We start from the raw sequence: 25,167 nt of genomic DNA, 5'->3' as shown, positions 1-25,167 counted from the left end.
TGTAGCTTTTGATTGAAATATTATATTAAACACTTAGTCATTAAAAATAAATATTTTAAAAAAAGAAGTTAAAAACACAAATGTAAGCAAATGATCATATTCAATCAATATGTGTACTAATAATATGGATTCAAGTCCAATTAGAAAAAAAATATAAATATAAAAAACAAAAATGTTAAAATATTTTTAGGTTAATGGTGTTATGTCTTTTATGAAGTTAAAAAGAAAAGATGAAAATATTTTAGACATAAACTTTCATGAGAAAAGTTATCTTCTCTTAAATCATTAAACGACATTTAGGAAGAAGGAAGTTGTAATGTGAATTAAATAATTAAGAGATTTTTTGTAAGTGAAAAAAAGAAAGATGTCTGATATAATAATAAAAAAAAGAAAATACGAATATAATTTACTCATATTAATATTGGTATTCTTTTAATGTTTGAAAAGCATATTATGCGTGAAAGCAATTTTATGTAGAAAAACATGAAAAATGTACCAAGAAAAGTATTAATACTTTTAAATGTTTATAAGTGGACCAGAAATTAAACTGCAAGGTTACTTTGCAGCAAGTCAATTATTGCATATGAAGTGATTCTCTAGACATACTGATTCTAATTAATGATGACTGACACGATTTGTTTTTTTTTTTTTTTAAATAATCGTACATTCATAAATTTTAGTCTAACTGTAAGAATCTGGTTTATATTCTGTAAAATTGCATCTAAACAAAATGTTATCTAATCCTATAAGTTTATTTTTTTTAGTGAAACAAACTCATTATATCATGAATCAGATAAATCAATACAAGAAGGATTGAAATCAAACATTTGTGGACAAACATAAGATCTCGATGCTCTAGCCAAGCTATGAGCAACTTGATTGGCTTGCTTACTTACAAACTGTATACTACAGTTATGAATATCAGAAATTTGTGTATTACAGATTTTTAAGATGCAACCCGCCTCAAAATTATCAAACTGTTGTGCCTTGAACGCATCAGAAATGGCCTTGCAATCTGTCTCTATAACAATGTTTCCCAACTGCTGTTCTTTAATCCCATTAAGAGCAAAAAGGAAAGCCACAGCTTCAGCCTCTTGTGGAGTTGGTTGACCATGGAACCAAGAAGTTGCAGCAACAGCAAACATACCTTCTTCTTCATGGATACAAGCAGCAACACCAAACTTGTTTTCTTCATGGAAAAGAACAGCGTCAATATTACACTTCATGTAGTTTATGGGTGGCTTCGACCACTTTGAGTTGCGGTGGGGAGAATGAGATGTAGCTGTATTTGGCCTTTTATGTTGAGTCTTCCATTCTTGAAGATGTTTGAAAACTTGCTGCAAGGACAATCCGACAGGCTTTGAAACTCCTTCCCAAAGCTTCTCGTTCCTTCTACGCCATAAGCACCAAAGTACAGTAACGATTTCCTCCACTTTGCTGGTACTGAACTTTCCCAGTATGTAGAAAATAATACTATGCATGTCTTCCAAAGAATCAAATGCATGTTGAAGGGTATGCCACAAAGAAGCTTCCATCCACACTTGTTGAACGTGAGTACATCCTAGAATAAAATGTCAATCATTTTCAATACAGCTGTCACAGTGTGGGCATGTGATTGGGCATTGAACACCCTTTGTGGACAACCTCTGCCTAGTTGGGAAACATCCTCTAGCTATTCTCCATATAAAAACTTTCATTTTTGCAGGGATATTCAGATTCCATATAGCCATCCAATTTTTGCAGCATCATTTTGAGTAAAAATATTATGAATAAGTGCAACACTCCATGAATTCAAAATGGGATCCAATAAGTCACTTACTGTCATATTTTCTAGACCCGTAGGAAGAGCTGTTTGGGCATATAACTGTCTTTAGAACAAATTCATGGATCTTTTCAAATGGTTATTGACTTTCTGATGTGATCTTTATTAGGAGCAGATCACTTGATACAGGTAACAGAGTTTTGAGTTGACGTCATTTCCAGATAGGGAAGATAAGTCAGAATAGAGGCCACAAGGATTACCTTGATAAGTCCGAAGTTGGTTCAGCGAGGAATCCAAAGAGAAATTCTCACAAAATTTTATTAAATGCCAAAAGTGCTTCTATTTAAAATGAAATCCATACATAAAAAAAATAAAAATAGACATGGGCCTTCAAATCAGTTTGAACCAAAATTATAACGAAAAATAATTATAAATAAATAAAAGAAACATATTTGGCCTGGGCCTTCAAATTAGTCTGAGCCTTCAGCAATAACTAATATTCTTAGTAATGCCTCGGTCTTCATCATTTTCCACTTGAACCTTGTTAAGTATGTCTGCTACCATTTGTTGAAGGGTATCCACTGACTGCTTGGTCTTACTCCTGATCATAGGTCCCTGTATTTGGACAGTTTTAGGATTCTCATCGCTTTCCATCACCAAGTCTCCATCTACTACCTTCTTTGACCACCACTCGTGAAGTGTGGATGCCACGCCATGTATAGCTTGAGTTATGTCCAACAGATGAACCCAAGAAAATCTCCTCTTGGAAAATATTTAGCTTTGTAAACTCGAGTAACCATAGTATCTTGGTCAGAAACAAATTTTCAACCTTGCTTCCATAACATAGTCATATTAAAAGCAAAAAGATAGCAAATCCCCATACTCCATGTTCCTTCCTCATTGCTAATCGATCCTAGTTAATCCAATTTATTCTATTGCTTGTAGCTTTATTAGATTCCCACCAAAAAGAGTTCATCATAGTCTGCATCTCATCCTGAAGAGAGGAAGGTAGAAAAAAAACACTCATACAATAGGAAGGAATTGCATGGGCTACTACGTTGATAAGGATGTCCCGACTAGCTTTTGAAAGGTGTTTCCCTATCCAATTGTGAATTTTCTTCCAAATTTTATCTCTCGAAGTGCCAAAGATTGATTTCTTTCTTCTCCTTATCATGGATGGCATACCAAGGTATTATCTTGTGCCTAAACATCCTGAAACTCCTAACCTTGTTGCAATGTGTTGCTTGAGTTGGTGAGATGTATTTATGCTGAAAAAGATTTCTAATTTCTACAAATTTATTGAAAGTCCTGATGTTGCTTCAAAAACACCAAGAATGGAGTGTAATGTATCAGCTTCCTTCTTAACTGTCTTGCAAAATAGAAAATAGTCGTCAACAAAAAATAAGTGCGTGACGAAAGGAGCTTCTCTACACACTTTGATATGATGTAACTTGTAACACCCCGACGAATCACACCAGAAAGAGAGGGATCCAAAGGATGTGCAGGTATGGGACTGTATAATTGATGATTATTTAAAGGAATTAATTGGTACTACATATACCAACATGATGCATCTACTTTTCGGTAGTCTATCACTTAAGAATTTCATAGTTAAGCGTGCTTAACTTGGAGAAGTTATGAGTTGGGTGACCTTCTGGGAAGTTTCTTAGAAAGTGTGAGTGGGGATAAAGCACACTAAAAAGTTTTGTGTTCGTATGTAGGGATAGTCAATGATCTTGAGAGCAGTCGAGTGGTGTTAGACCTAGTTGTCGAGGTCTTGCAAAAGGCTACCTATGAAGGGTTTTGACCAGTGGAGGGTCTTGATCAACAAGAATGTTGAGTGAAGTGTCACTATGTGAAATGTCATAGTATGAGAGTCTTCGATAAATCGATAATCAAGGGTGTTACACAACTCTCCTTTTTCTCTCAATTTTTAGAAGTGTAATAAGACCCTCCATGCAAAGAACAAAAAGATAGGATGATAGTGGATCATCTTATCTAAGTCTTGTCACTCGGTCGACAAGTCTCACCCCGTCTTCATTTACCTCCATTTACAATAACATTGAAGTTCATTGTTTCCACACACATCCTCATTTAGTTTATCCATTCAGCATTAAAACCCATCTTCAGAAGAATAACACTAAGATATCTCCAATCAACCTTATCAAAGGCTTTACTTATATCAATCTTTAAAGTAAATTCACCCACTTTACCTTTCACTTTGCTTTTCATGTGATGAATAATTTCAATAGCCACTAACACATTATCAAGAATAGAGCACATTATCAAGAATAGAGCGTCCTTCAACGAAAGAAGATTGCTCTTGAGAAGTACATTTTGACAACACTTTCCTTAACCTGTTGGCAAGAACTTTTGATATAATCTTATATAGAACATTACACAAGATGGGTCTCAAATCCCTCATAATGATCGGAACATCAATTTTTGGAAAAAGGAAAATATTTGTAGAATTAAGATTTGCTAGAAAAAAACCTTGATTCAACCCAGCAACACTATTAAGATATATTTCATCTCCTAGCAAGTCCCAATTTTTTTGTAAAAAGCGGGATTAATTCCATCAGGGTCGGGGACTTATCCAAATGCATGTGAAAAATGACATCTCGAAATTTTGTTTTCTCAAAAGGAGCAAGTAATAAAGCATTATCATCATCAGAAATATTCCTTTGAACGAGTCCAAAAGTGCCATTAATATCAACATCATTTTTGGAATAAAGTTGTTGAAAATAACTCTTGGCTAAACAACATAAATCACCTTGGTTTGAGAACCCAACCCCATTTTCTGAATGATATCTAGCTAAGCTCTTCAAGCCGAGCCTTGCACTGTTTGATAGCATTCATGAATCTTGCATGTATACGTTGACCCCAAGTAAGAAGGCCATCTGAACACGTGTGCAACTTAGAGAGGATATCACTAGTGGCATTTTGAGTCCAGCAATAATGAACTAACATATCAAGCTCCTGCTCCTTTAACCATCTGTTTCCAAAACGAAAATTTATTTTTCTTTATAGGCTTCTTTTTTAAAAAAGGGAAAAAAATTATAGGAGACCGGGCTGAAATTCCAGCAACACCATTCATAAGGCTATGATGAGGCAAAACATCAATCCAATCTTGTCTTGCAAGGGCTCTATCAAGCCTCTCTTCCACCTTGTTAATAGTGCTTTGCTCTTCCATCAAGTGAAGGGATAACCTTGGATGGGAATGTCAATGAGATTTGCATCTTTGAAATTGCATCTCGAAAGCCCCTCAAGAGCCAAAAAGGGTGATCACACACATCCCTTTTTATCATCAATAGAGAGAATGTCATTAAAATCTCTCATGATGCACCATGGGAGAGAGTTATCAACAGCTAAGGTTCGCAGTAAATCCCAGGAATCTTTTCTTCCATTTCTCACCATAAAATCTGGTGAAACGCCAAACATGTTTATCAGGGAAGTGGATCTCCATATTAATGAAATTTTGTGAAAATTTCAAGAGACGACACAAAAAAGATTTATCCAAAGCACAACTATTATCCCACTTCTTCCTACATAATCAACAGAGAAACAATAATCGAAATTCACCTTTATTTTTATTTCCTCAATTCTTTTCACATGAAGTAAGAATTAATGTCTCCTATGAGACATACATGTAATTTATGTAGGATGAATAAATAATTAATAATTAAAGATTAAATTATAATTAGATCAAATAGAAAAAGTATTTAGAGATAATTATTAATTGATGGAAATAGTGGATATAAAGCGATGAATACCTACTAATATAAAATAAGAACTTATTTATTATTTATGAAAATAATATATTTTAAGATCCTATTGGTTTTTTATAATTGTTAATCTAAGAAATTTTTAAGTTATAAAATTAATGATTTTCTAAAAATAATTTATTTTCTTTCAATGTATGAACTTTAATTATAAAATTTAGGGATTTTATTTTTTGCTTGCAATATATTCTTTTTCCCAATATGTTGAATTTTATTTTTCCGAAACAATTCATATTGTGTGGAAAAGGTGTTTTAATTTGAATGGAACGAAAGAATAGCAGAAACATCATTACGGCAACGATGGGTTCAACTACTGTGCAAATAAGGACGTCAATAATAATATTTTATTATTGTTGAATTTTTGTTCCAACTTCAAAGGAGCTTATTAACCGTGAAGGTTTTGGAACCATTTCCTTCTTCAAAATATAGGAAATCTCTAGAAAGGATAAGCTGCAGAGACATTTAGGCCTTTTGATAAACTTGCAAATTGCAATTCGTGGATGGCAATTATGTTTCACCTTTTTTAATGGACAATTATAATAATAAAACATGAGATGTTGGAATGCTTTTCATGGACATTATAACAGTAATTTGCAACAAATAAGTTATGGATCTGTAGGTTGTCCAATTCTTTTGAACCTTATGTGTGTGATATTTTGGAATGCTTTTCGAAACAAGAAAAGAAGAAGGCAGTGCAGAGATGCTTGATTGGAAATATTTAGCATATTTTAATGCACAAAAACAAGAATGTAGAGATGCTTGATTGGAACGTCTTTGAATGCAAAAAAAAATAAAATGTGAATATTATTTTATGGTCCGAAATAAAAAAACAAGAATGCTACGAATTGTTAGTGACAGAAAGCATGTATTAAGTGTATGAAGGATTTGTTAGTTATTAAAGTGGTCAAATCTATAAGATTGTTTAATTCCAAATTAATGATTATTTTAATTACTCATAGAATAATAAATGCTAAATTATATGATTATTGGTTTATAGATAATTGAAATTCATTATTATAAGACATTTATGGATTGTCAAAAGGATGATTAATTATTCTTATAATCAATGAATATAATTATAGATAATTTATGTGACCATTAGTTTATTTATATACCCAAAGGTAACAAGTAGTACTAATTGGTGCATACTTAATTGCCAAATAATGTTAAAAGTTTTATTAGCATCATTGTGTTGTATGTTATGTGTTGGTATATCATCTAATGGAGAACATCAATATACATTGATTGTTATATGAATGAATTATATGTATTATATGTGTTTTATGTCTCAAAACACTTATATGAGTTTCATTATACAAATTACCTATTCCTAATTAATTGAATTCTCATGTATTATCTGTGTCAATTTTTAATGAGTTTAACTTCTTTGATTGGAATGGGCAAGTCCAATTTTATTTCGGTGTTTTGGATCTTAATCTTGCTATATTGGAAGAGAAGTCTGCTACTATTACTGATGCTAGTAGCAATGAAGAGAAAACTCATTATAAAGCTTGGAAAATATATAACAAACTCAGCCTAATATTCATGAGAATGAATGTTGTAGACAGTATTAAGATAATTCTCCCTAAGACCGATAGTGCTAAAGAGTTTATGAGATTAGTGGGAGAGTGCTCTCAAATAGCTGATAAGTCTCTTGTTGGGATATTAATGAGTACATTGACCACTATGAAGTTTGATGATTCACATACTATGCATGAACATGTCATTGAGATAATAAACATTGCAGTAAGACTTAAGACCTTGGGAATGACTGTGAATGAGAACTTCCTTGTTTAGTTTATTTTGAACTAATTACCGTCTGAGTATGACCCATTCCAAATGAGCTATAATACCATGAAAGATAAATGGAATGTGTATGAATTGCACACTATGTTAGTTCAAAAAGAAACAAGACTTAAGAATTAAGGAAGTCGTTCAGTCCATTATGTAAACCACCAAGAGAATCAAGGAGCTGGAAAGAAATTTGTGAAGAAGTATGATAAAGGCAAAGGGCCATTAAAGATCAATGACGATCCTGTGCAAATCCAGAAGAAGGTATTAAAAGACAATAATTGCCATTTTATGGGAAATCTGGACACTTCTAGAAGGATTACCTAAAGTGTAAGTCTTAGTTCGAAAAGAAAGGTGAGTTTAATGCTCATGTATGTTTTGAATCAAACTTAATTGAAGTTCCCCATTATACATGATGGATTGATTTTGAATGTATGACTCATGTTCCTAATACTATGCTGGGATTCCTTGCAATCCAAACCATAAGCCCAAATGGAAGTTCATCTTCATCATAGGGAATAAAGTGAAAACTCCAGTGGAAGTAGACGAGACTTATCGTTTATAACTTAACACTGGACATCATGTAGATTTACAAGAAACTAGTTTATCTAAGAATTTAGTTTCATTATCTAAACTTGATGTTATTGAATACTCTTTTAATTTTGGCAATGAATGTTTCAGTTTATTTAAGTATAATCATCTCATTGGTATTGGTGTTCTTTGGGATGGTTTATATAAATTGAAATTAGATGGTTTGTATGCTAAAACCGTTTTAACTCTGCATCATAATATTGACACTAAACGTAGTTTAGTGAATGAATGATTTGCTTTCTTTTGGTATAAACATTTAGGTCACATCAGTAGAGAAAGGATGAAAAGATAAATAAATAATGAAAATCTTCATTATCTAGATTTTACGGATCTAAATATTTGTGTGAATTGTATTAAGGGAAAATAAACAAAACATACAAAGAAAAGAGCTACAAGAAGCACTTAGCTTCTTGAAATTGTGCATACTGATATTTATGGGTCTTTTGATGTTAATTTTTTCGAAAAAGAAAGATACTTTATCACCTTTATTGATGATTATTCACCTTATGGTTATGTCTACTTACTGCATGAGAAATCTTAGGCAATAGATGCCTAAAAAATTTACTTGAATGAAGTAGAAAGATAATTAGACAGAAAGATGAAAATTGTTATGTCTGATAAAGGTAGTGAGTATTATGGAAGATATGATGAAACTAAGCAACACCCATATCCATTTGCTAAACTCCTTCAGAAACGTGACATTTGTTCACAATACACAATGTCTGGTACATCACAACAAAATGATGTATCAGAAAGGTGTAATAGAACTTCAATGGATATGATTAGGAGTATGTTAAACAATTCAACTTTACTCATACCTTTCTGGATGTATGCCTTGAAAACTACCATGTATTTGTATTAGAGTATTGTTAACAGGTTTTGTCTTGAATAAAGATATTATGTTAGACCACTTATGTACTCCTAACTAATGACATATTAAGGATAAAATTAATTTGTAGTATACGAAATAGACTATGTCGATTAAGTGATTTACAACCATCATGACTCGAATTGGTCCTTATTCTTAATAATGAAATTATGATGCACCCAATGTATAAAACAATTTAGTCATTTTAATACGCATTATATTAATTTAATCTATTTATTTATTTAGTTCATAATGTTTGGTAATGTCACATAAGACAAGTGGGAGAACGTTAGAATTAATGTTTCATGTGACAGAGATGCAACTTATGTAGGGACAAATAAATAAATAATTAATCATTAAGGACTAAATTGTAATTGAGTTGAATATGAGAAATTTTTAAAAATAACTGTTACTTGATAGGAATAGTAGATATAAAGGGGTGAATACCCACTAACGTAAAACAAGGTCTTATTCTTGAGAGAAAAGTCTTCTCTCTAGTCCCTAATTATCATGAACATAGAGAGACAAAAATAATAGTCAAAGAAGCGAATACTAAATATACATTAAAAATTTATTATGTAAATTTACATATACATTAAATATATATTAGAAATTTTAGTGTTATATATAAAAACATTAATTATTTTATAACATAATTGGCCTATTAACTTAGTTGGTTAGAATATCGTATTAATAACCTAAAAGTCATATATCTAAATCTTGCATAAGTCTATACGAATATGTAAATTTGTCAGGGATAATTTTAAAAATAATGAAAAATATTGAGTATACAAAGAAAAATATTAAATATACAAAACAATTGCCAAAAGATGGGGGGTGATGCTCGGTGCACTGTTACACCTAAATTCACTCAAAGATTGGTAATTTAACCCGATCCATAGGCTGATGGATCGGCCCACGAAGTTGGCATGTCAACGTGTTCGGTAACACAACACATCACACGTGTGGGGGCGTACGTGCGAAAAGATGGATATAAAGAATCGATGTGGAAAGCGCAGAACATGCCACATGGCGATGACGTTTGTTCCTTCTTCAACTTCTTCCACTTTCCGACCAACGTTGATTCGCTGCGCCAGCGCCAATGAGCGGCAGGCGCTGTTTAGCCGCATTGCTCCTGTCTATGATAACGTGAGCCACTATTAATCGCTTTCTGCTTTTCGGCAATGGTCTCTTGATAACTTACGCCGTTTCTGTGTGTTTGGACAGCTGAATGATTTGCTGAGCCTTGGGCAACACCGGATTTGGAAGAGAATGGCAGTGTCCTGGACTGGGTATGCTATTGCTATCCACATTTTCATTCTCTTCAAAATATCATTTTGATTTCTTAATTTCATGTAGAGCGAAAATGGGAGACTGTGTGTTGGATGTTTGCTGTGGAAGTGGGGACTTATCCTTTCTCTTGTCCGACAAAGTTGGCTCTCATGGCAAGGTTCTCTACCAATTTTTTTTATTTTTAAAATGCATATTTTTTAGGTCATTTGATCTTTATTTTATTTTATTTTTTTAGTTCAATCTAATACTTTATCTTTTAAAAATTTTATTTTAATCTTTTATCTTATTTATTTTATTCAAAATAATCCATTATCTTTTAAAAAATTCACTTTCATCATTTATCTTTAAAAGTTTCAAATATCCTTTAAAAATTTGAATATATTCAAAATATCAATTATCTCAAGAAGAACAAAGTTGAATATATTTAAATATCTTTAAAAGTTTAAAATATCCTTTAACAATTTGAATATATTTAAAATAATCAATTATCTTAGGAAGGAAAAAGTTAAATATATTTAAATAATTGAAAGAATATTTTGAACCTTTTAAATAAAATAAAGTATAAAAGTGAACTTTTTCAGTAAAAAACCTTTTAAATATGTAAAAAAATCTAAGTAAACTTTTTAACATATACAATATCATTTTGAACAAAATAAATAGATAAAAATGATCATTTAACCTAGTTTTTACGTAATAATTAAGTTAAAAGTCATCCATATTTGTAATTAATTTACACCGTAAAAAGACTGACAGTTCATATTTTATTGTTATTGTTATGAGTTTAATTATCTTGCATTGTGTCAATCAATCGGAATAACCTTTGAGATGACATTGAAGGTAGTTATTATATGAGTTTAATGAATACGACACTGAGAGTAAACTATCAATTAATCATATTGATATTACTTTTAAGATATTTATTTACTTATTGTATAGGTTTAATTGAATTAAATGGTAGTATCATATTTTAAGTATAGAGAGTAAAAGGAGTTTTTTTTAATAAGTAAAGGGATTGAATCAGTAATTAAACCTATTATAAAAATCTAATTAAACATGTGGTTTGTGATTAGATAATAATGGAAAACTACTTTATCTATGTAGACAATTTATTCTATTCTAAAAGTTAAGGAACTTATTTCACACTGTAATCTGTTGGTAAATTTAAATTAAATTCTACTATTATACAGCGATTGTAGTGAAAGTATGGTTGTGCAAATGTTTTTGGGTGTAGGTGATTGGTCTTGATTTCTCGAAGGATCAGCTATCCTTTGCCTTATCTCGGCAGCAATCACTTTCAAAGAATTGCTTCATGAATATCGAGTGAGCATGGGTAAATTTTGCAGTATGCAGACATTAGATTATAGCCTGGAGATTTATATATATATATATATATATATATATATATATATATATATATATATATATATATATATATATATATATAACTCTTTGTCCACATTTGATCCTTCAACTTTTTATTTGTCTTGTATAAGCTAGTGGAGATCTTTTTTGATTGTGTTGTATCTTAGTATCATTGGTGATATGGGAAGGTAATAATGGTTTGTTGCAACATAGGTGGGTTGAAGGTGATGCTCTTGACTTGCCATTTTCTGATGGTTGGTTTGATGCTATCACTATGGGCTATGGTCTTCGAAATGTGGTTGATAAGCAAAAGGCCATGCAGGAAATTTTCCGCGTCCTAAAAACTGGTAGGTTTTGTATCTCAACCCATTAATATACCGATTGATGTTTATATATATTTGACGCATCCTATGGTTTAATTTGCTTTCTAGGCTCTACAGTATCTATCCTGGATTTTAATAAAAGCAATGAGTTGCTAACTTCTGCAGTTACGGTATATCTCAGCCTTACTAGTTGCTTTATATGATATATAAAAACAATAATTGGCACAGCAATGCTCCATTTTGAATAAGTATAGTCACCCTTTTGACCTTCTTAGTAAATTGGAAGGCTTGGCTTGAGGTTGAAAATCAAGATATGTGAAAGGAAAATAAATTTATTCTTTTCAGCAATGCCTTTGAGTTCATCAGTTTGACAGGACTGATGTAATCATTTACAGTCCACTTTTGTAAATGAATATTATCATATCATCATATATTCTACATTTTTTTTCTTATAAATTTGCTGTTGTAACTTCAATTTTTTGGATGCACTGAATGTAATCCCCACCTATTTACTTATGCTAGGAATGGATGATTGACAATATTGTTGTCCCTGTTGCCACTGGTTATGGTCTTTCAGAGGAATACAGATACCTCAAAAGTTCAATAAGAGAATTTTTAACAGGTTTGTTTTCAAGTGAAAGATTTTATCAGATCAAGCTTTTAATTCAACACACTTAATTATATTTTTATTAAGTTATTCTATAGAATTATTTAATTGTGTCCTCTCACCTGTCTTCTCCGTACCTTAGATATATTTAGGAAATTACTGTATACATGATATATTCTCTCTGCTATAGAATGACAGGAGTGTGGCTATGTGACTTGGCTCTTTGGTGGTATGACTTGCCTTGCCTTTGTTTCTGCTAGTCTAATATAGGTTGGGGGGTTGGGGTAGGAATGAGTCAGGTCTGGTTATGCTTTACCTTAAAAACCTGCCATGGTTCCTAAAATATAAGGTTTGAGCTTGACTTATTTACTTGATATTAATTGTTGAGTAAATTCCTGAGCTTTTAATCTTTTCTTACAATAACCCCCCTTAATTTTTGAAAAATATACATTAACATCCCTTTATACAAAATACAAATGGCAGGAACAAATTACCTCCATTGATGGTAGAACTTTGTCATCATTGATTCCCTAATTTAAGAATACTCCTGTGATGCAGGGAAGGAGTTGGAGAAACTTGCCTTGGGAGTTGGATTTTCTGCTGCTCGACATTATGAGATTGGTGGAGGCCTCATGGGGTGTTTGGTAGCTAAGCGTTAGATGGGATTTACGGATTTATCTTTTCTATGAACAGGTTTCCCCCCCATGTGGACTGTATTCTGGTTTGTAAAAACATAAAATCTGTTGTTAATCCATGTTCATTACTATTATTTAACAGTAGTTGAGCTATTACCCAGCATTTTGTTGTTAATTTTATTTGATAAATGTTGAAATGCTCCAGTCATGTTTTCATTTTACTTCATTTGATTTTTCTCAAATGTTGGTTCTATCGTGATTGATAAATTATAAACTGCTATATTTCAGTGCATTATCATTCAAAGCCCCTTGTTCCTCTTGATAACGTTCCTAGTGTGCTAGTGCTTAATCATTTTGTCTCATTGGAATTGGACTCTGTTGGAGGATTGTCACAGTTAAGCTCTAAGGGTCACCATTGGATACTGAAATGACTTTTGCTTGAGCGAGAGACTACTATGTGGAAGGGACTCACACTTGAGGAGGAGATTATTGAAATATAAGTATGTGGTGAAGTCTTACATTGAGTACGAATGTGAATATTGAACACCATATAAGTGAGGACAAGACCCATAAACTTGAATCTTAAGGTTTTGGGTTAAAGTGTGGTGTCAAATTCACTTATGTGATTGCTCACGGTTAATTGGTGCCAATCTGTCCGGTGTTTACTCTCAGATTTTCCAAACAGACTCATTAAGGAGCAAAAATATTAAAAACTTATAATTTTTGCTTTATGTTTCCCCATTGAAAATTATTCTTTGCAAATGAAACAATAGTTGTATCCAAACATAATATTTATGAGTTGTTACATATATCAAATTAATCTAAAGTTGTATAATAATGTTAATCATGGAACTATACAGTATGCATTGTTTGCTTCCCATAACCGTATGGGACATTTGGCTTAAAAGCTTCCCTTGTCTGAAGTATGTATTTAAATAGCAAAGGATCGGATGCTTTGTTAGCAACCTTTTAAGTACAATAGGTCTGAGGCAGACCAAGTTATTTGCCAATCACAAGCTGTGCTGCAGACATGCTGTGTGTAGAGATTTTCTCTGCATTCTCATGGTCACCTGGGATAAAAAGAGCTATGGGACATAGTGGCAATTGAATCAGGTGCAGTAAGAGGATAAAATGGGTCACCACTTGTGTCATGAAGTTCCATGGTACTCTCATCTAGGAAGGGTGGATTAGAGGGAGCATCCAGATGCTCCTCCTTCTTTGTTAGCATCTGTAGTGCCTTTGACATGCTTGGTCGTAAAGAAGGGACCTCTTGGGTGCATAGAAGTCCTATGTGAACCACTCTTATAATCTCATCCTTAACGTTAACATTGCTATTGTGGTCTTCCTGCAAGTCTAGATTTGGATCAAATAATTGTTCAGATGTCCCTGCCTGAAAATGCTTCCATGCCTGATGTTATCCGAATATATCGTTTAAAAGAAAGAACAGAATTGTTTTGTTAGTAATTTATCTTGTCTTAACCACAATCAATGAACAGTTGAACAACTATCAGAACAAAACAAGGGGAATCTGCAACTGACCACTGTAACTAAGCTGTCTGAATATTCTGATGCTTTGCTCCTGTTGTTCTGTCTAGCAGTGACTATCTCTAGCAGCAACACTCCAAAACTATATACGTCTGCCTTTTCTGTTAATTGACCATGAGCTAGATATTCAGGAGCCATATACCCCCTGCAAGTCCAAGAGTAAATGGTTACTTCAGATGTACTACACTGTGGTTTCCTGCAATAGCATCTGGTTCTTTGCCTCCTACTGTGATTTGTTCAAAAGTCTGTTACGATTTATGAAAAGATACTTACAAAGTTCCTGCAATAGCTGTACTTATGTGGCTCTGGTCCTCTTGAAAGGACCTGGCCAAACCAAAATCTGCAATTTTAGCACGAAGCTTTGCATCCAATAAGATGTTGCTGGCTTTTATATCTCTGTGAATTATTCTTGTTTTGGAGTTCTCATGTAGATAAACCAATCCTTCAGCTGTCCCGATGATAATTTCATATCTATTTTCCCAGTTCAATTCTTTGCCCTTGTTTTTATCTTCCATGTATAAATTGAGAAATATTATATTTAGTTCACATTATGATGAATTGATAATCACTTTTAGTGACCCAAATGAGGTGTTATAGGTGAAAAGGGTAGTCAAGCGTACTGCATCAGTTCAGTAATTACCAAAAATGTAGCGGTCAAGACTTCGGTTGGGTAGAAATTCATATACAAGCAGGCTTTCAGGTCCTGAACAACTGCATCCTAACAGTCTGACTAGATTCTTGTGCTCCACGCTACTAATTATGTTGACTTCATTGTAGAAATCTGCTGCTCTATGTCTGTTGTTGAAAAATAATCTCTTCACAGCAATCTCTCTTCCATCAGCTAGAACTCCCTGCAATAGCAAATTGTAAGACTGCTTTGATGTGTAAAATGATAGAAATGTAGGTCTTCAGAGAAGAGAGCTACTTTATAAACTGTTCCAAATCCTCCTTGCCCTAACTTGTTATTCTCATGAAAAGATTCAGTGGCCTTGTCCAATGTAGAGTACTTGAAGTTTAAGTTATTGTTCTGAAGTGTTTTTGCCAACTTTTTTGCATCATTTGAACCTGAAAACCAGAATGAAGATTTAGATCAGTATATCAGTATATCCTTAATGTTGTTGTGCTGTATCTCGTGATGGTTCCTCAATTTCTTTAAAGGACAAGGTGAAGCTCTTCAAAAGATAAAAGAGTTCATATACAATATTTATGATTCTGAGGACAGGGACTATCATATAAATATGCAACAGAAACAACCAATGTTTGGTGGTCTAAGTGGCAAGGTACTCAGTAAAGCAAGGTTTTAAGGTTTGAATTTTTTGAATGAAGAAAATAAGCACTGACAAAGCCTTGTCTCAAGTAAGTTCACTTGGCTCAAATTGCATTGTTTTGACTCAGATTGGCTTTTCGATCAAACTAAAAATTTGCTGGTAGACATCATTGGTTTCTGATTTTTACTATGGGGGGAATGAAGGAGATATTCTAGGTTTCTAAATCTCATAAGCTAAGAGTTAGGTTATTAGATAAGACAATTACCTCTTCGTTTCTTTTGAATGTATCTTTGTTTCCATATATAAACTCCAATAGTTACTCCAACCACCAAAACAGTCACCGAACTGACTACTGCAATCACTATCACTACCACATTACCTGCACAAGTCATCAAGATGAACTATACTCAAGATTTACCTCTACTATTAAATTGTTTTCAATGCAGCATTCTGCATCCTAGCATAATTTGACAGTCAGCTATAAAGTGCGAAACAAACTGCAATTCATTTACCTCTTGAACTCCCATTTTCCTGCTCTTTGTTAAGAAAATCTGTGTCTGAGTACCTCATGAAACACCCGGTGTTCAGCGCTCGCCCTTCTGGCCAAGGCAAGCATCCCAATATGGAAGAGGATGCATTCTCAAGACATGCTTTGCAAGAGCTTTTGTCCAAAGTCCTCCAACAATCGGCCAGAACATAAGCAGATTGGTTAGTTGTTCCTGCTACAGCAACATTCCCTTTGGCATATCCTTTGTTGTTAGGTGCATCTTGAACTGCTCTCAAAACTGCCTGCATTGCCGCTGCGTGAAAACTTGAGTTCTTCCTTGTTGTGTTCCCACATACAGCTCTGTCTCCCGGTCCCGTATACTCATTAAAGAAACTATAATTCTCAGCTCTCATGAAGCAACCGTCAAGGAAAATGCGACCAGAATTATAAGGGAAGCACTGAGGAAGAACCGTGCGTGCCTCAGCATAGCATAATACACAGTCAAGTAATGAAAGATCTCCATAACACTGGGCAAGGCCATAGTTAGTATCGGGTCCAGTCCCTACAATTGCGGTGCCAAAGCCAGTTTTGCGCATCTCATCACTGATCTTCTCCATAGTTGCAACAAAATTTGGAACAAAGATAGTAGTGTTGTGCTCTAGTTCATGGCCACATGTTATTAGGACTGTCTTGGCCCTTGGTTCTGCTATTATAGTCTTCGATAGTAGTAGTAACTTGATGAGAAGGAAAAAGTTGCATTGAAAAGAGATGAGAGAGACTAGTTTCTTCATTTTTGGGACGATCCAATCTAAATCACCTTCTCTGGTAGGCTATTCACAAGGAACTGTGGAAAAAAAGGAGGGTTTAGACTTTATAATCATTTGGATAGCTATGTCTGATAAAAAAAAGTCATTCCAATTTCCATGGTTGAGTTTTGTTAGTGAATCAAAAACAAGTAGGAAGGTTGTCTATTTGGTACAACTGCTTGTTATGCTTAAACTAAAATGGTCACATGTTTCAACTTAAGCTACCTTGTGAGGTAATAATACAGTAATACCTATTGTTGGAGACCACCATTATAGCTCAAATCTCATGTCATGTGATGTGAGATTCAATTCAAAAACTTTTCTGTTCCTGAGAAGAAAGGCAAGTTGAAGACAAAGAGGGGCTTCTAGCAGAAAAAATATTCCTAAAGTAGCCTCTAACGTGTGAAGGGAAAAGGGAAGAAACGCAAGTCGGTACTCACCTTTTTTGTTGCCATCCTTGAAGTCTTAGAATGAAAGAAAGTACTTTTGCTTTGGCGATCATTATTAGAAAGGTAGACTTGGGTTCTTTTCCCTTGTCTATTAATACAGCAGTAAAAAAAAAACTCTAGTCTTAAACTTGCTCACACTTACATGACGTATGAGACTATCTATGAGTGATGCTGAAAAATATTAAGTATTTGATCAAGTGTCTAAAAATTGAGGTGTAGAATAGAAGCCACCCCTCTCCAGACCCACTTGGATTAATAACCATCAACGCTCCATGCTCCCGATTAGTGATGTCTACATCAGTTGTTAATAGTGTATCAAATAGCAAGTGTAATCATGTTATTTTGCTTAAAAAGGTAAGATATCATTGAATTACCTAAGTAACACACTGTTAACCACTAACTTATCATTATCACCCGGTGACAAAGGTAGTGAGAGAAATAAAATTGTTCAAATAATTTGGAGGTGGTGAAAGACATAAGTAGAGTATAGAAATGAGGAAGAGGTTAAAGAAGATGGAAATAGAAGAAAAAAGAAAGAAAAAATATATTAGTTATTTATGTTTTTTTTTTAATTTTTAAGACACCTGTTTACATAATAATCTTCCAAACTCAATAGATTTTGAAGAAAAAATTGATTGTAGAAAAAAAGCAAGAGAATAAAGCATGAACTCTAACCTCTTTAATATGAAGTTTTATAAGTTTCTTCACAATAATTAAAAAACATATTAATTCAAAATGTATAATTATCGTTAATAAAATTATTGTAAAATAGTCAAATATGTATTTTAATAAAATAGGAAAAATACTAATGTTACATTGGTGTAAGTAGTACTAAGATCTTGTGTTCGAATAAAAAAATATGATTAAAAAATAAATTCTATTAAAGGTGAATGAGTTAATAATTTTATGAAGATTAATTATCAAATATTTCACATGTACAACATGTTGAAAAACAGAAACTGGGAAACTGTGTGTGTGAGATTTCCCTTTCTATTTTTGTTTGCTAATGAAAATAAAAGCTTCTATAGAAAAAAGTCAGCATTGGAATAAAAACCTTTCCCCACAAGAAAACCTACCTCATTTATTATCCAAGAAAACAGGCCCCACACGTGCCAACAACCCTCTCATTTCTTCGCCAAAGGAACCAAACCAGTGATCAAAACACACGGTTTCAAGAAAGAAAAACAACAAACAAGACTGATCAAGGTAATAATAATAAACCAATAACAACGCTTGTGCATGTTTTACGATATATCAACACGAGGCAAATATATATCAAACGTGGGAAGGGAGTTTTGGAGAAAGTTCTTACATGTTACATGTGATTTGCTCTGCATAGAAGAAGAAGAACTGGGAAATGGGAATTGAATTGAATTGAAGTTAGTTTTGTGAGAGAATGGAGATATGGATGGGAATGGGGAGGTGAAGATTGATTTTATTGGGAGATAATAAGTCAATGAAGTTTGAGACAAAAACTCATGTAAACGAGTCAAGCACGAATAATATGGTATAGTAGGGTCGCAACAACTTGCTGGTTGACACTTTGAAAATTTTGAAGTGTTTTGCTTCCCTGCTTAGAATTCAATTCGTTGAAAAACAGACAGTGTGTGACGTGAGTGCAGTGCAGTGTAGCTACGTGGTAACATCGTACTACCTTTGTTTGAATCACTGCCCAGTTTCCAAGACATGAATATCCTCAACAATTACTCGTATTCGTAAATATAAATATAATTGTATTTATAGACTATAAAGAGAAAAATCCATAAGGTTGGTACATTTGATGTAAGATCTCCAAAAAAATCCGTATTTGATTAAAAATTTATTTGATTCAATTATGATTAATATTACAAACAAGATTAATTTTTATCCAGCGAGTTAAGAAATACATGTCGTTATCCTGATTAAAAAAAAAGAACTAATAAAGAAAGATAAGAAGAATAAAGAGAAATATTAAAATATGAAAAATATTTATCTCATGTCACTTATAAAATATTGATTTAAGTATTAGAAAGGAAAGAGCTTAATGAAATTCAATCAACAAGTATAAATAAAGGTAAATTTTTATAAATATAAAATGATTAGGGTTCATTTTAGTATAATCAAGTAGGTGCGGGTTTAAAGATAAAATGTTTAGAAATATGATAAAATTCAGAGAAAAGAAAGATATTGAGAGAATTAGAGAATTTGTAATTATTCTCTATACAAGAATAAAAGGAGTACATCTGGATTATGTAAACATACATGGATGATTGAAAATTAAAAATAATTTGATAACTACATTATCACTTAAAAAAATTATATGACTTTGTTTTTTAAGCTTAACCATTCATTATCTGATCCTATGACGTTTAGTTTATGGCTTAACGCCTTTTAAGTAACGTCTGACTTTTGTGAATTGGTGGGGTGGAGTTTCGTAATAAGGGCAATTGTGAAGTGGAACAAGTCTTCTTTCAAAATCAAATGCCTTTTTTATTAGACAGTTGGTACATATAAAACAATAAAAATGCCCATAAAAAATATAAGACAATAAAATATATAAAAATTATATTTCAGTTATTTCAATTAAAAACAGTTGTTCAGGTTCGATTTGAACTCTTGCTTCACAACTGACGAAATTGAACTAACTCAAACCCGATTAAAGATTTTCTTCTTCTTTTTTTGATAAAAAAAGGGAATTTACAAACTAAAATCCATAATTGATTTGGAACTAAAATTTGGTGTCCAGGCCCTATATGTTAGAGGGCCTAATTGGGTCGGCCTGGATTTGCTTGTCCATTTTGCCACTTCTACATTTATTCTTAATCTCAATCATAATTTTTCAATCAAAGGATATAACTCCTAAATTTAATTTTAAAAGTGAATCCCTCTCTTTAAATAATAAAACGACAAGTTATAATCATCTATTAAGTACTTAAAAACCAATTATTGAAACTTAATCAACTACATAATTTATTATTCATGATCATACTTTTTGTAACAAGATCAAATCTCAGCCACTGTGAATTATGCATCTAACGCACCCTTTACGAGTATTATTTAGCATTCGATCATTTTATTCAAACACACGATGGATTGTTAACGAGTCCGAACTCCACAAATTCTTACAAAAATGGAATGGGATAAAATCATAGTAGTACCCGGTTCATTGATTATTTCTCTATAACAAGATTATTTAATATACATAGAATTTGAGCCAAACTCATATTTATCTTTTTCAATCAGAAAGTAAAACCAGGATATAAATAGCATATAAACTTTCAAGCACCTTCCCATTTAATATATATACAACTATATAAGGCATGCTTTCTAGCATGCTGTCTTTCTTAAGAATGAAAGCTCAGCAGACACTCACACACTTTACTATTTACTGAAATACAAAAGTGCACGAGTTTCTTTTCTTATTTTCTTATTTAATGAACCTCGCTTTTAATTTTATAATTTTCAGTAAACTTTAACCAGTAATAAAGAGTGTGTTAAAAAATATATTGTTAGTCCTTTCATATTTATATTGTAACCCATTTATGTTGAATGAGACTTTCGGTCACGGATACTCCAGTCCCTTGTCGTGTCGGGTGTTTGACACGTGTCCGTGTGAGTGTCTGACACCGACACGATACCCGTACTACGTTTTATATTTTGGATATTACAGGTGTCCACGTGTCCGTGTCGTATCCGGTGTCGGTGTCGGTGTCGGTGCTTCATAGATCTAGGCTGAAAACTCTCTCCTTGTAAAATAGATTTGCTGAATTCTGCACTACTACAACTAAGAAATGGTGATTGTGTTGGCCGAGTAATTTCATGGTTGTTGTTGATCATTTCCACTACTACTGACATTGGTTTCTAAGCTCTGCAGATGCTTGTGCACAAAGCAACCCTATCTTAAGGAGTTTGCATGCTACCTCTGCCGGATAATTTCCCTCTAGGATTGGATCAACAATGTTACATAGCCTGTTTGATCCATAAAGGCTCCAAACCTTGTACAGAAGGAGAAAAGAAAAGTCTCGGAGCTATGAGAACATTTTTTAAAAGCATGAAATGAATTAATAGAAGTATACAACTACAACAACAAAAGCCTTATCCCACTAGATAATGTCCGCTGCATGGATTCAACAATGCCATTGGACTCGGCAGTTATAGACCAAATTAATAGAAATATGCCAAATGATAATAAATTAATAGTAAAAGTGTTTCCGTGTGTAGGATGGAATATGAATTTTCAACGAAGGATTTGCTGTTCTTGCCGGATATAATTTCCATAATTAGAACCCCAAAACTGTAGACATCTGCTTTCTCAGTTAACTTCCCTAGCACTACATATTCTGGAGCCGTATAACCCCTAGAAGTGGACATGAAAAAAATTGAATGAGAATTGTGTAGAAAGACTATATAAAGTTGTGAACTAAGGGATGAAAATGTGTAAAAGAGCTAGAAGTTAACAGAAGGGCTAATTTTAGAGCTTCATACAAGATACCAAAGTGCATATCAATCGTAAAAGGGCATCATTGAAATGTGACTTGCATGACTCACACTGTGTTGGTTACATTTCATCAATTCTGCACTTTATTATGATAATTCCTTCGTTTATAAAACAAGTTTTCCCCTATGCTTAATCTTCTTTTAATCAATTGCATTTATGTGATTTATCTGTGCATTATATTAGAGGAGATAACCTTACAATGTGCCACAAATGGCTGTGCTAAGGTGAGACTTGTCTTCTGGAAATAATCTGGCAAGTCCAAAACCAGCAATCTAGGGTGTGAAGTTATCATCAATGAGAATGTTGGCTAATTTTATATCCGTATGAATGATTCTCTTTGATTCCTCGTGAAGATAGGCCAAGCCCTCTGCCGTTTCCAATATGATTTTATGCCTGACTTCCCATGTCAACTGTTGAGAATTCCTTCTACCTGGATCAGTTCAAGGGACACCTTGGTAATTAATTTAAACTAAAAAGATAATAGTGTTTACGACCAGATAAATAATATTAGATTGTAACCAGATAGGTGATCATAGAGGCTGTGATTAGGCACAAATTCATAAACAAGAAGGCTTTCAGGTCCTGTAATGCTGCACCCTTAAAGCTTCACTAGATTTTTGTGATGAATGCCACTGATCAAATTGACCTCATTGAAGAAATGATTTGCCCATTGTGATGTGTTGAAGCTAAGCCTTTTTATAGCCATGGTAGTTCCATCTGGCAGAGCTCCCTATATTGATATCATAGCACACAGTTAGTCCTTCTTTAAGCAACAGAAACACTTTTAGTGGTTAAAAAGGATCGGAAGTTACTTTATAAACTGATCCTGATCCCCCTTCTCCTAGTTTATTGGAATCACTGAAGTAATCTGTGGCTTTTTAAAGAATTTCATATGGCACATTTAGCTTGGACTTGTTCACCGTGTCAAAAAGTGCACCAAATTGTCTTCTTTCTGCGGCAAAAACAACATAGATTTCAGTACCTGAAGTTTAAACATTGAACTGTCTTTAATATTCCAAAATATCACTCATAGATACCTCTCCTCCGCTTCAGTAATTTTGTCCTCACAAAGAAAATCATAGTTGCAACAATCAGCAGAAGCCAGGGAAGCAGATGCTGCAGCCGGCCACAATTGTAGCAAGATTTGTGTGTCCTAATACACAGTAACACATGGCTTTATTTGTATGGTTTCCAAGAATAAGTCATGAAGATTTTTGGTCTGTGTTGTTAAGAAATTAAATACTATAACAAACATAAACAACATAGACAAAATGTTCTTCTAAAACAAAGAATCATTTGGCACTTAGATTAATCGTTACTTAATTGTTTCATTTTAATTAGTAGTCTCAAATTTGAGTCCTAGAAATATTGGAAACGAGCGCTTTACTACTCATAATGATCTTACCTAGCTCATGCAAGATTGTCTATCATGGTATAGACTTAAAAAAGAAAATCTACTAAAACAAAGAGAAAAAGGCAAATTTCCCAATAGTAGCACCAACTAACCGTGATTTTCTTGAGGGGCATTGTTGTTTGAACTATTATAGAAATTGTGTATGGAATACCTCAAGTAACACCCAACATTCAATGCCTTCCCTTCTACTTTTGGAGCACAAGAATTAATCCTAGTGACAGCTTCATCCAAACAGTTCTGACAGGCACTGCCATTCACAAACTTCTAGCATTGAGCCAACCCATAAACAGTCACATTCCTTTGACTCACATACCCCACAAAGAACCCTTCATTCTTTGGTGCTTCAATGCTCAAATTTCTCACCAACTCCACAGTATTGGCCTTATACACACTCCAATTCCCACAAAAATCTTCGGTTCCACAAACAGTCAAGTCCTGAGGGCTAAACTCTCATTGAAGAGGTTGTAGCCATCATAACTAAGAAAGCACCCATCAAAGAAAAACATGCCACCGTTAATGCCTCTCTGAAATTGAGAGCACCTAAGGACACGTGTCTTGTACTGTGCAAAGCACACATCACAATCTGGTTTTGTAAGATCTTTCGCGCACTCACCAAAAGCATAGACAGTGGCATTATTTTGAGTAGTCCCTTTAACAATAAGAGCATACTTTTGCCTTGTAACCAAAGCGGTTAAGGCTTCCAAGGCATCATAGAAGTTTGTTAAGAAAGCTTGTCGCTGAGGTATTGGGGCTGTTGTGTTGGTGCTCAACACTGCTACCTCCGTGGCACTTGGATCAGCAAGAGCAGGAAGTGCATGGTAACAAAGGAAGATAAGAAAAAACGATGCAAGGGACATTGAAGTTGGAAGAAACAATAGATTGTTTCTGTTGTTGATGGGGTTTGAAATGCAAAGAATTTGTCCTACATAGAAAGTTTGGACAAGCAAGCGAAGGAAAGTGAAGTGAGTGCTTTGTGAAGAAGGAAGAAACCGTGTGAGCAACACAACCAACGTTGAAGTCAAAAGTTGATGCTAACTGCAGGTGTGCTGTGATAACTTTTTTTTTTAGATCATACTATTGATACAAAATTGTCTTCCGCCAAGAGCGGTAACAAATCTTTGTTGGAAAGGTGAGTATTCTTTCCTCAACGTGATTTATTTCATACTCAATGGTCAATTGGAATTCAAATTTGGATCACTTGATTAAGGGATAAAAGCTGTTACCACTGTGTCTTGTTGTGTGCTAACTACAAGTAATATCATCTGTACCAGTGTTGTTCGTTGTTTTCAAATTTACATTTGTGAACTTTGCGTTTTAAACGAACATTGTGGACATGAGAAGATATAGAAAAACAGGATGATTCATGCACATTTCGTGTTCACGTTAGAATTTTACATTAAAGCTTTGTTTAGGGATTATTCAGTTATTCGTATGCAATACGCATCAATTTTTTGGTCAATATTGAATAAAACGTCTATAAAGAGACCGTGCTAATAATGTATGTAAACAAGACATATTGGGAAAATTTATATTCTAGTTTCTTTAGAAAATATATTTCTGGCATGAATTAAATATTTTTAGAAAATTTGTCACTTCTTCGATTGAGATTTCTTCAAGTTGTTATTATAAAATCTTTTAATGACTCTGTAGTTTTTTATTTTACTTTTAAGTTTGGCTAAAGTTTGTTTGTGCTCTGAAAAAGTAAGT

At 33.4% G+C, this 25,167-nt stretch overlaps 3 protein-coding genes and 1 pseudogene across 7 annotated transcripts; 1 reads left to right on the top strand and 3 right to left on the bottom strand.

Annotated features, from left to right (window-relative positions):
• Window positions 1-4,573: 4,573 nt before the first annotated feature.
• LOC114406403 lies at window positions 4,574-4,955 on the bottom strand. The gene is made up of 2 exons (XM_028369095.1): window positions 4,831-4,955; window positions 4,574-4,757 (listed from the first exon to the last, which is right to left on the bottom strand). Exons 1-2 carry the CDS (start codon window positions 4,953-4,955, stop codon window positions 4,574-4,576), a joined length of 309 nt encoding a protein of 102 aa, XP_028224896.1.
• Window positions 4,956-9,766: 4,811 nt separating this feature from the next.
• Window positions 9,767-13,240, top strand: LOC114409703 (2-phytyl-1,4-beta-naphthoquinone methyltransferase, chloroplastic-like). Its single transcript, XM_028373273.1, has 8 exons — window positions 9,767-9,943; window positions 10,022-10,086; window positions 10,154-10,244; window positions 11,319-11,407; window positions 11,663-11,796; window positions 11,881-11,942; window positions 12,295-12,394; window positions 12,938-13,240. Exons 1-8 carry the CDS (start codon window positions 9,782-9,784, stop codon window positions 13,036-13,038), a joined length of 804 nt encoding a protein of 267 aa, XP_028229074.1. The 5' UTR covers window positions 9,767-9,781; the 3' UTR covers window positions 13,039-13,240.
• Window positions 13,241-13,787: 547 nt separating this feature from the next.
• Window positions 13,788-19,062, bottom strand: LOC114409687 (cysteine-rich receptor-like protein kinase 2). Of its 5 annotated transcripts, XM_028373230.1 has the most exons (11): window positions 18,882-19,062; window positions 18,646-18,699; window positions 17,561-17,861; window positions 17,372-17,448; window positions 16,340-17,158; window positions 16,093-16,206; window positions 15,485-15,624; window positions 15,200-15,410; window positions 14,833-15,067; window positions 14,554-14,704; window positions 13,788-14,422 (listed from the first exon to the last, which is right to left on the bottom strand). In XM_028373230.1, exons 5-11 carry the CDS (start codon window positions 17,103-17,105, stop codon window positions 14,081-14,083), a joined length of 1,959 nt encoding a protein of 652 aa, XP_028229031.1. In that variant the 5' UTR covers window positions 17,106-17,158; window positions 17,372-17,448; window positions 17,561-17,861; window positions 18,646-18,699; window positions 18,882-19,062; the 3' UTR covers window positions 13,788-14,080. The 5 variants fall into 5 exon arrangements, with proteins under 5 accessions (XP_028229031.1, XP_028229054.1, XP_028229042.1 ...); XM_028373253.1 differs by lacking the exon at window positions 17,372-17,448; XM_028373241.1 differs by lacking the exon at window positions 18,646-18,699.
• Window positions 19,063-21,052: 1,990 nt separating this feature from the next.
• LOC114409679 lies at window positions 21,053-24,674 on the bottom strand (annotated as a pseudogene).
• Between the last annotated feature and the right edge of the window lie 493 nt (window positions 24,675-25,167).

This window comes from Glycine soja, chromosome 1 (genome assembly GCF_004193775.1).
Source record: "Glycine soja cultivar W05 chromosome 1, ASM419377v2, whole genome shotgun sequence".
Classification (NCBI taxonomy): Eukaryota; Viridiplantae; Streptophyta; class Magnoliopsida; order Fabales; family Fabaceae; genus Glycine; species Glycine soja.
This window is presented reverse-complemented; position numbering and strand designations above follow the sequence as displayed.

What these genes read in the sequence shown, in the direction of transcription:
- LOC114406403 (XM_028369095.1), bottom strand. Translation starts at nt 4,955, where the DNA reads ATGGAAGAGCAAAGCACTATTAACAAGGTGGAAGAGAGGCTTGATAGA. An exon ending in GTTGCTGGAATTTCAGCCCG is followed by an intron (nt 4,758 to 4,830) that starts GTCTCCTATAAT and finishes TTTTGGAAACAG; the next exon opens with ATGGTTAAAGGAGCAGGAGC.
- LOC114409687 (XM_028373230.1), bottom strand. Translation starts at nt 17,105, where the DNA reads ATGAAGAAACTAGTCTCTCTCATCTCTTTTCAATGCAACTTTTTCCTT. An exon ending in TCTTGACCGCTACATTTTTG is followed by an intron (nt 15,068 to 15,199) that starts GTAATTACTGAA and finishes TATACATGGAAG; the next exon opens with ATAAAAACAAGGGCAAAGAA. An exon ending in ACAGCTATTGCAGGAACTTT is followed by an intron (nt 14,705 to 14,832) that starts GTAAGTATCTTT and finishes TTGGACTTGCAG; the next exon opens with GGGGTATATGGCTCCTGAAT.
- LOC114409703 (XM_028373273.1), top strand. Translation starts at nt 9,782, where the DNA reads ATGGATATAAAGAATCGATGTGGAAAGCGCAGAACATGCCACATGGCG. An exon ending in TTGCTCCTGTCTATGATAAC is followed by an intron (nt 9,944 to 10,021) that starts GTGAGCCACTAT and finishes GTGTTTGGACAG; the next exon opens with CTGAATGATTTGCTGAGCCT. An exon ending in AAGTTGGCTCTCATGGCAAG is followed by an intron (nt 10,245 to 11,318) that starts GTTCTCTACCAA and finishes TTTTGGGTGTAG; the next exon opens with GTGATTGGTCTTGATTTCTC.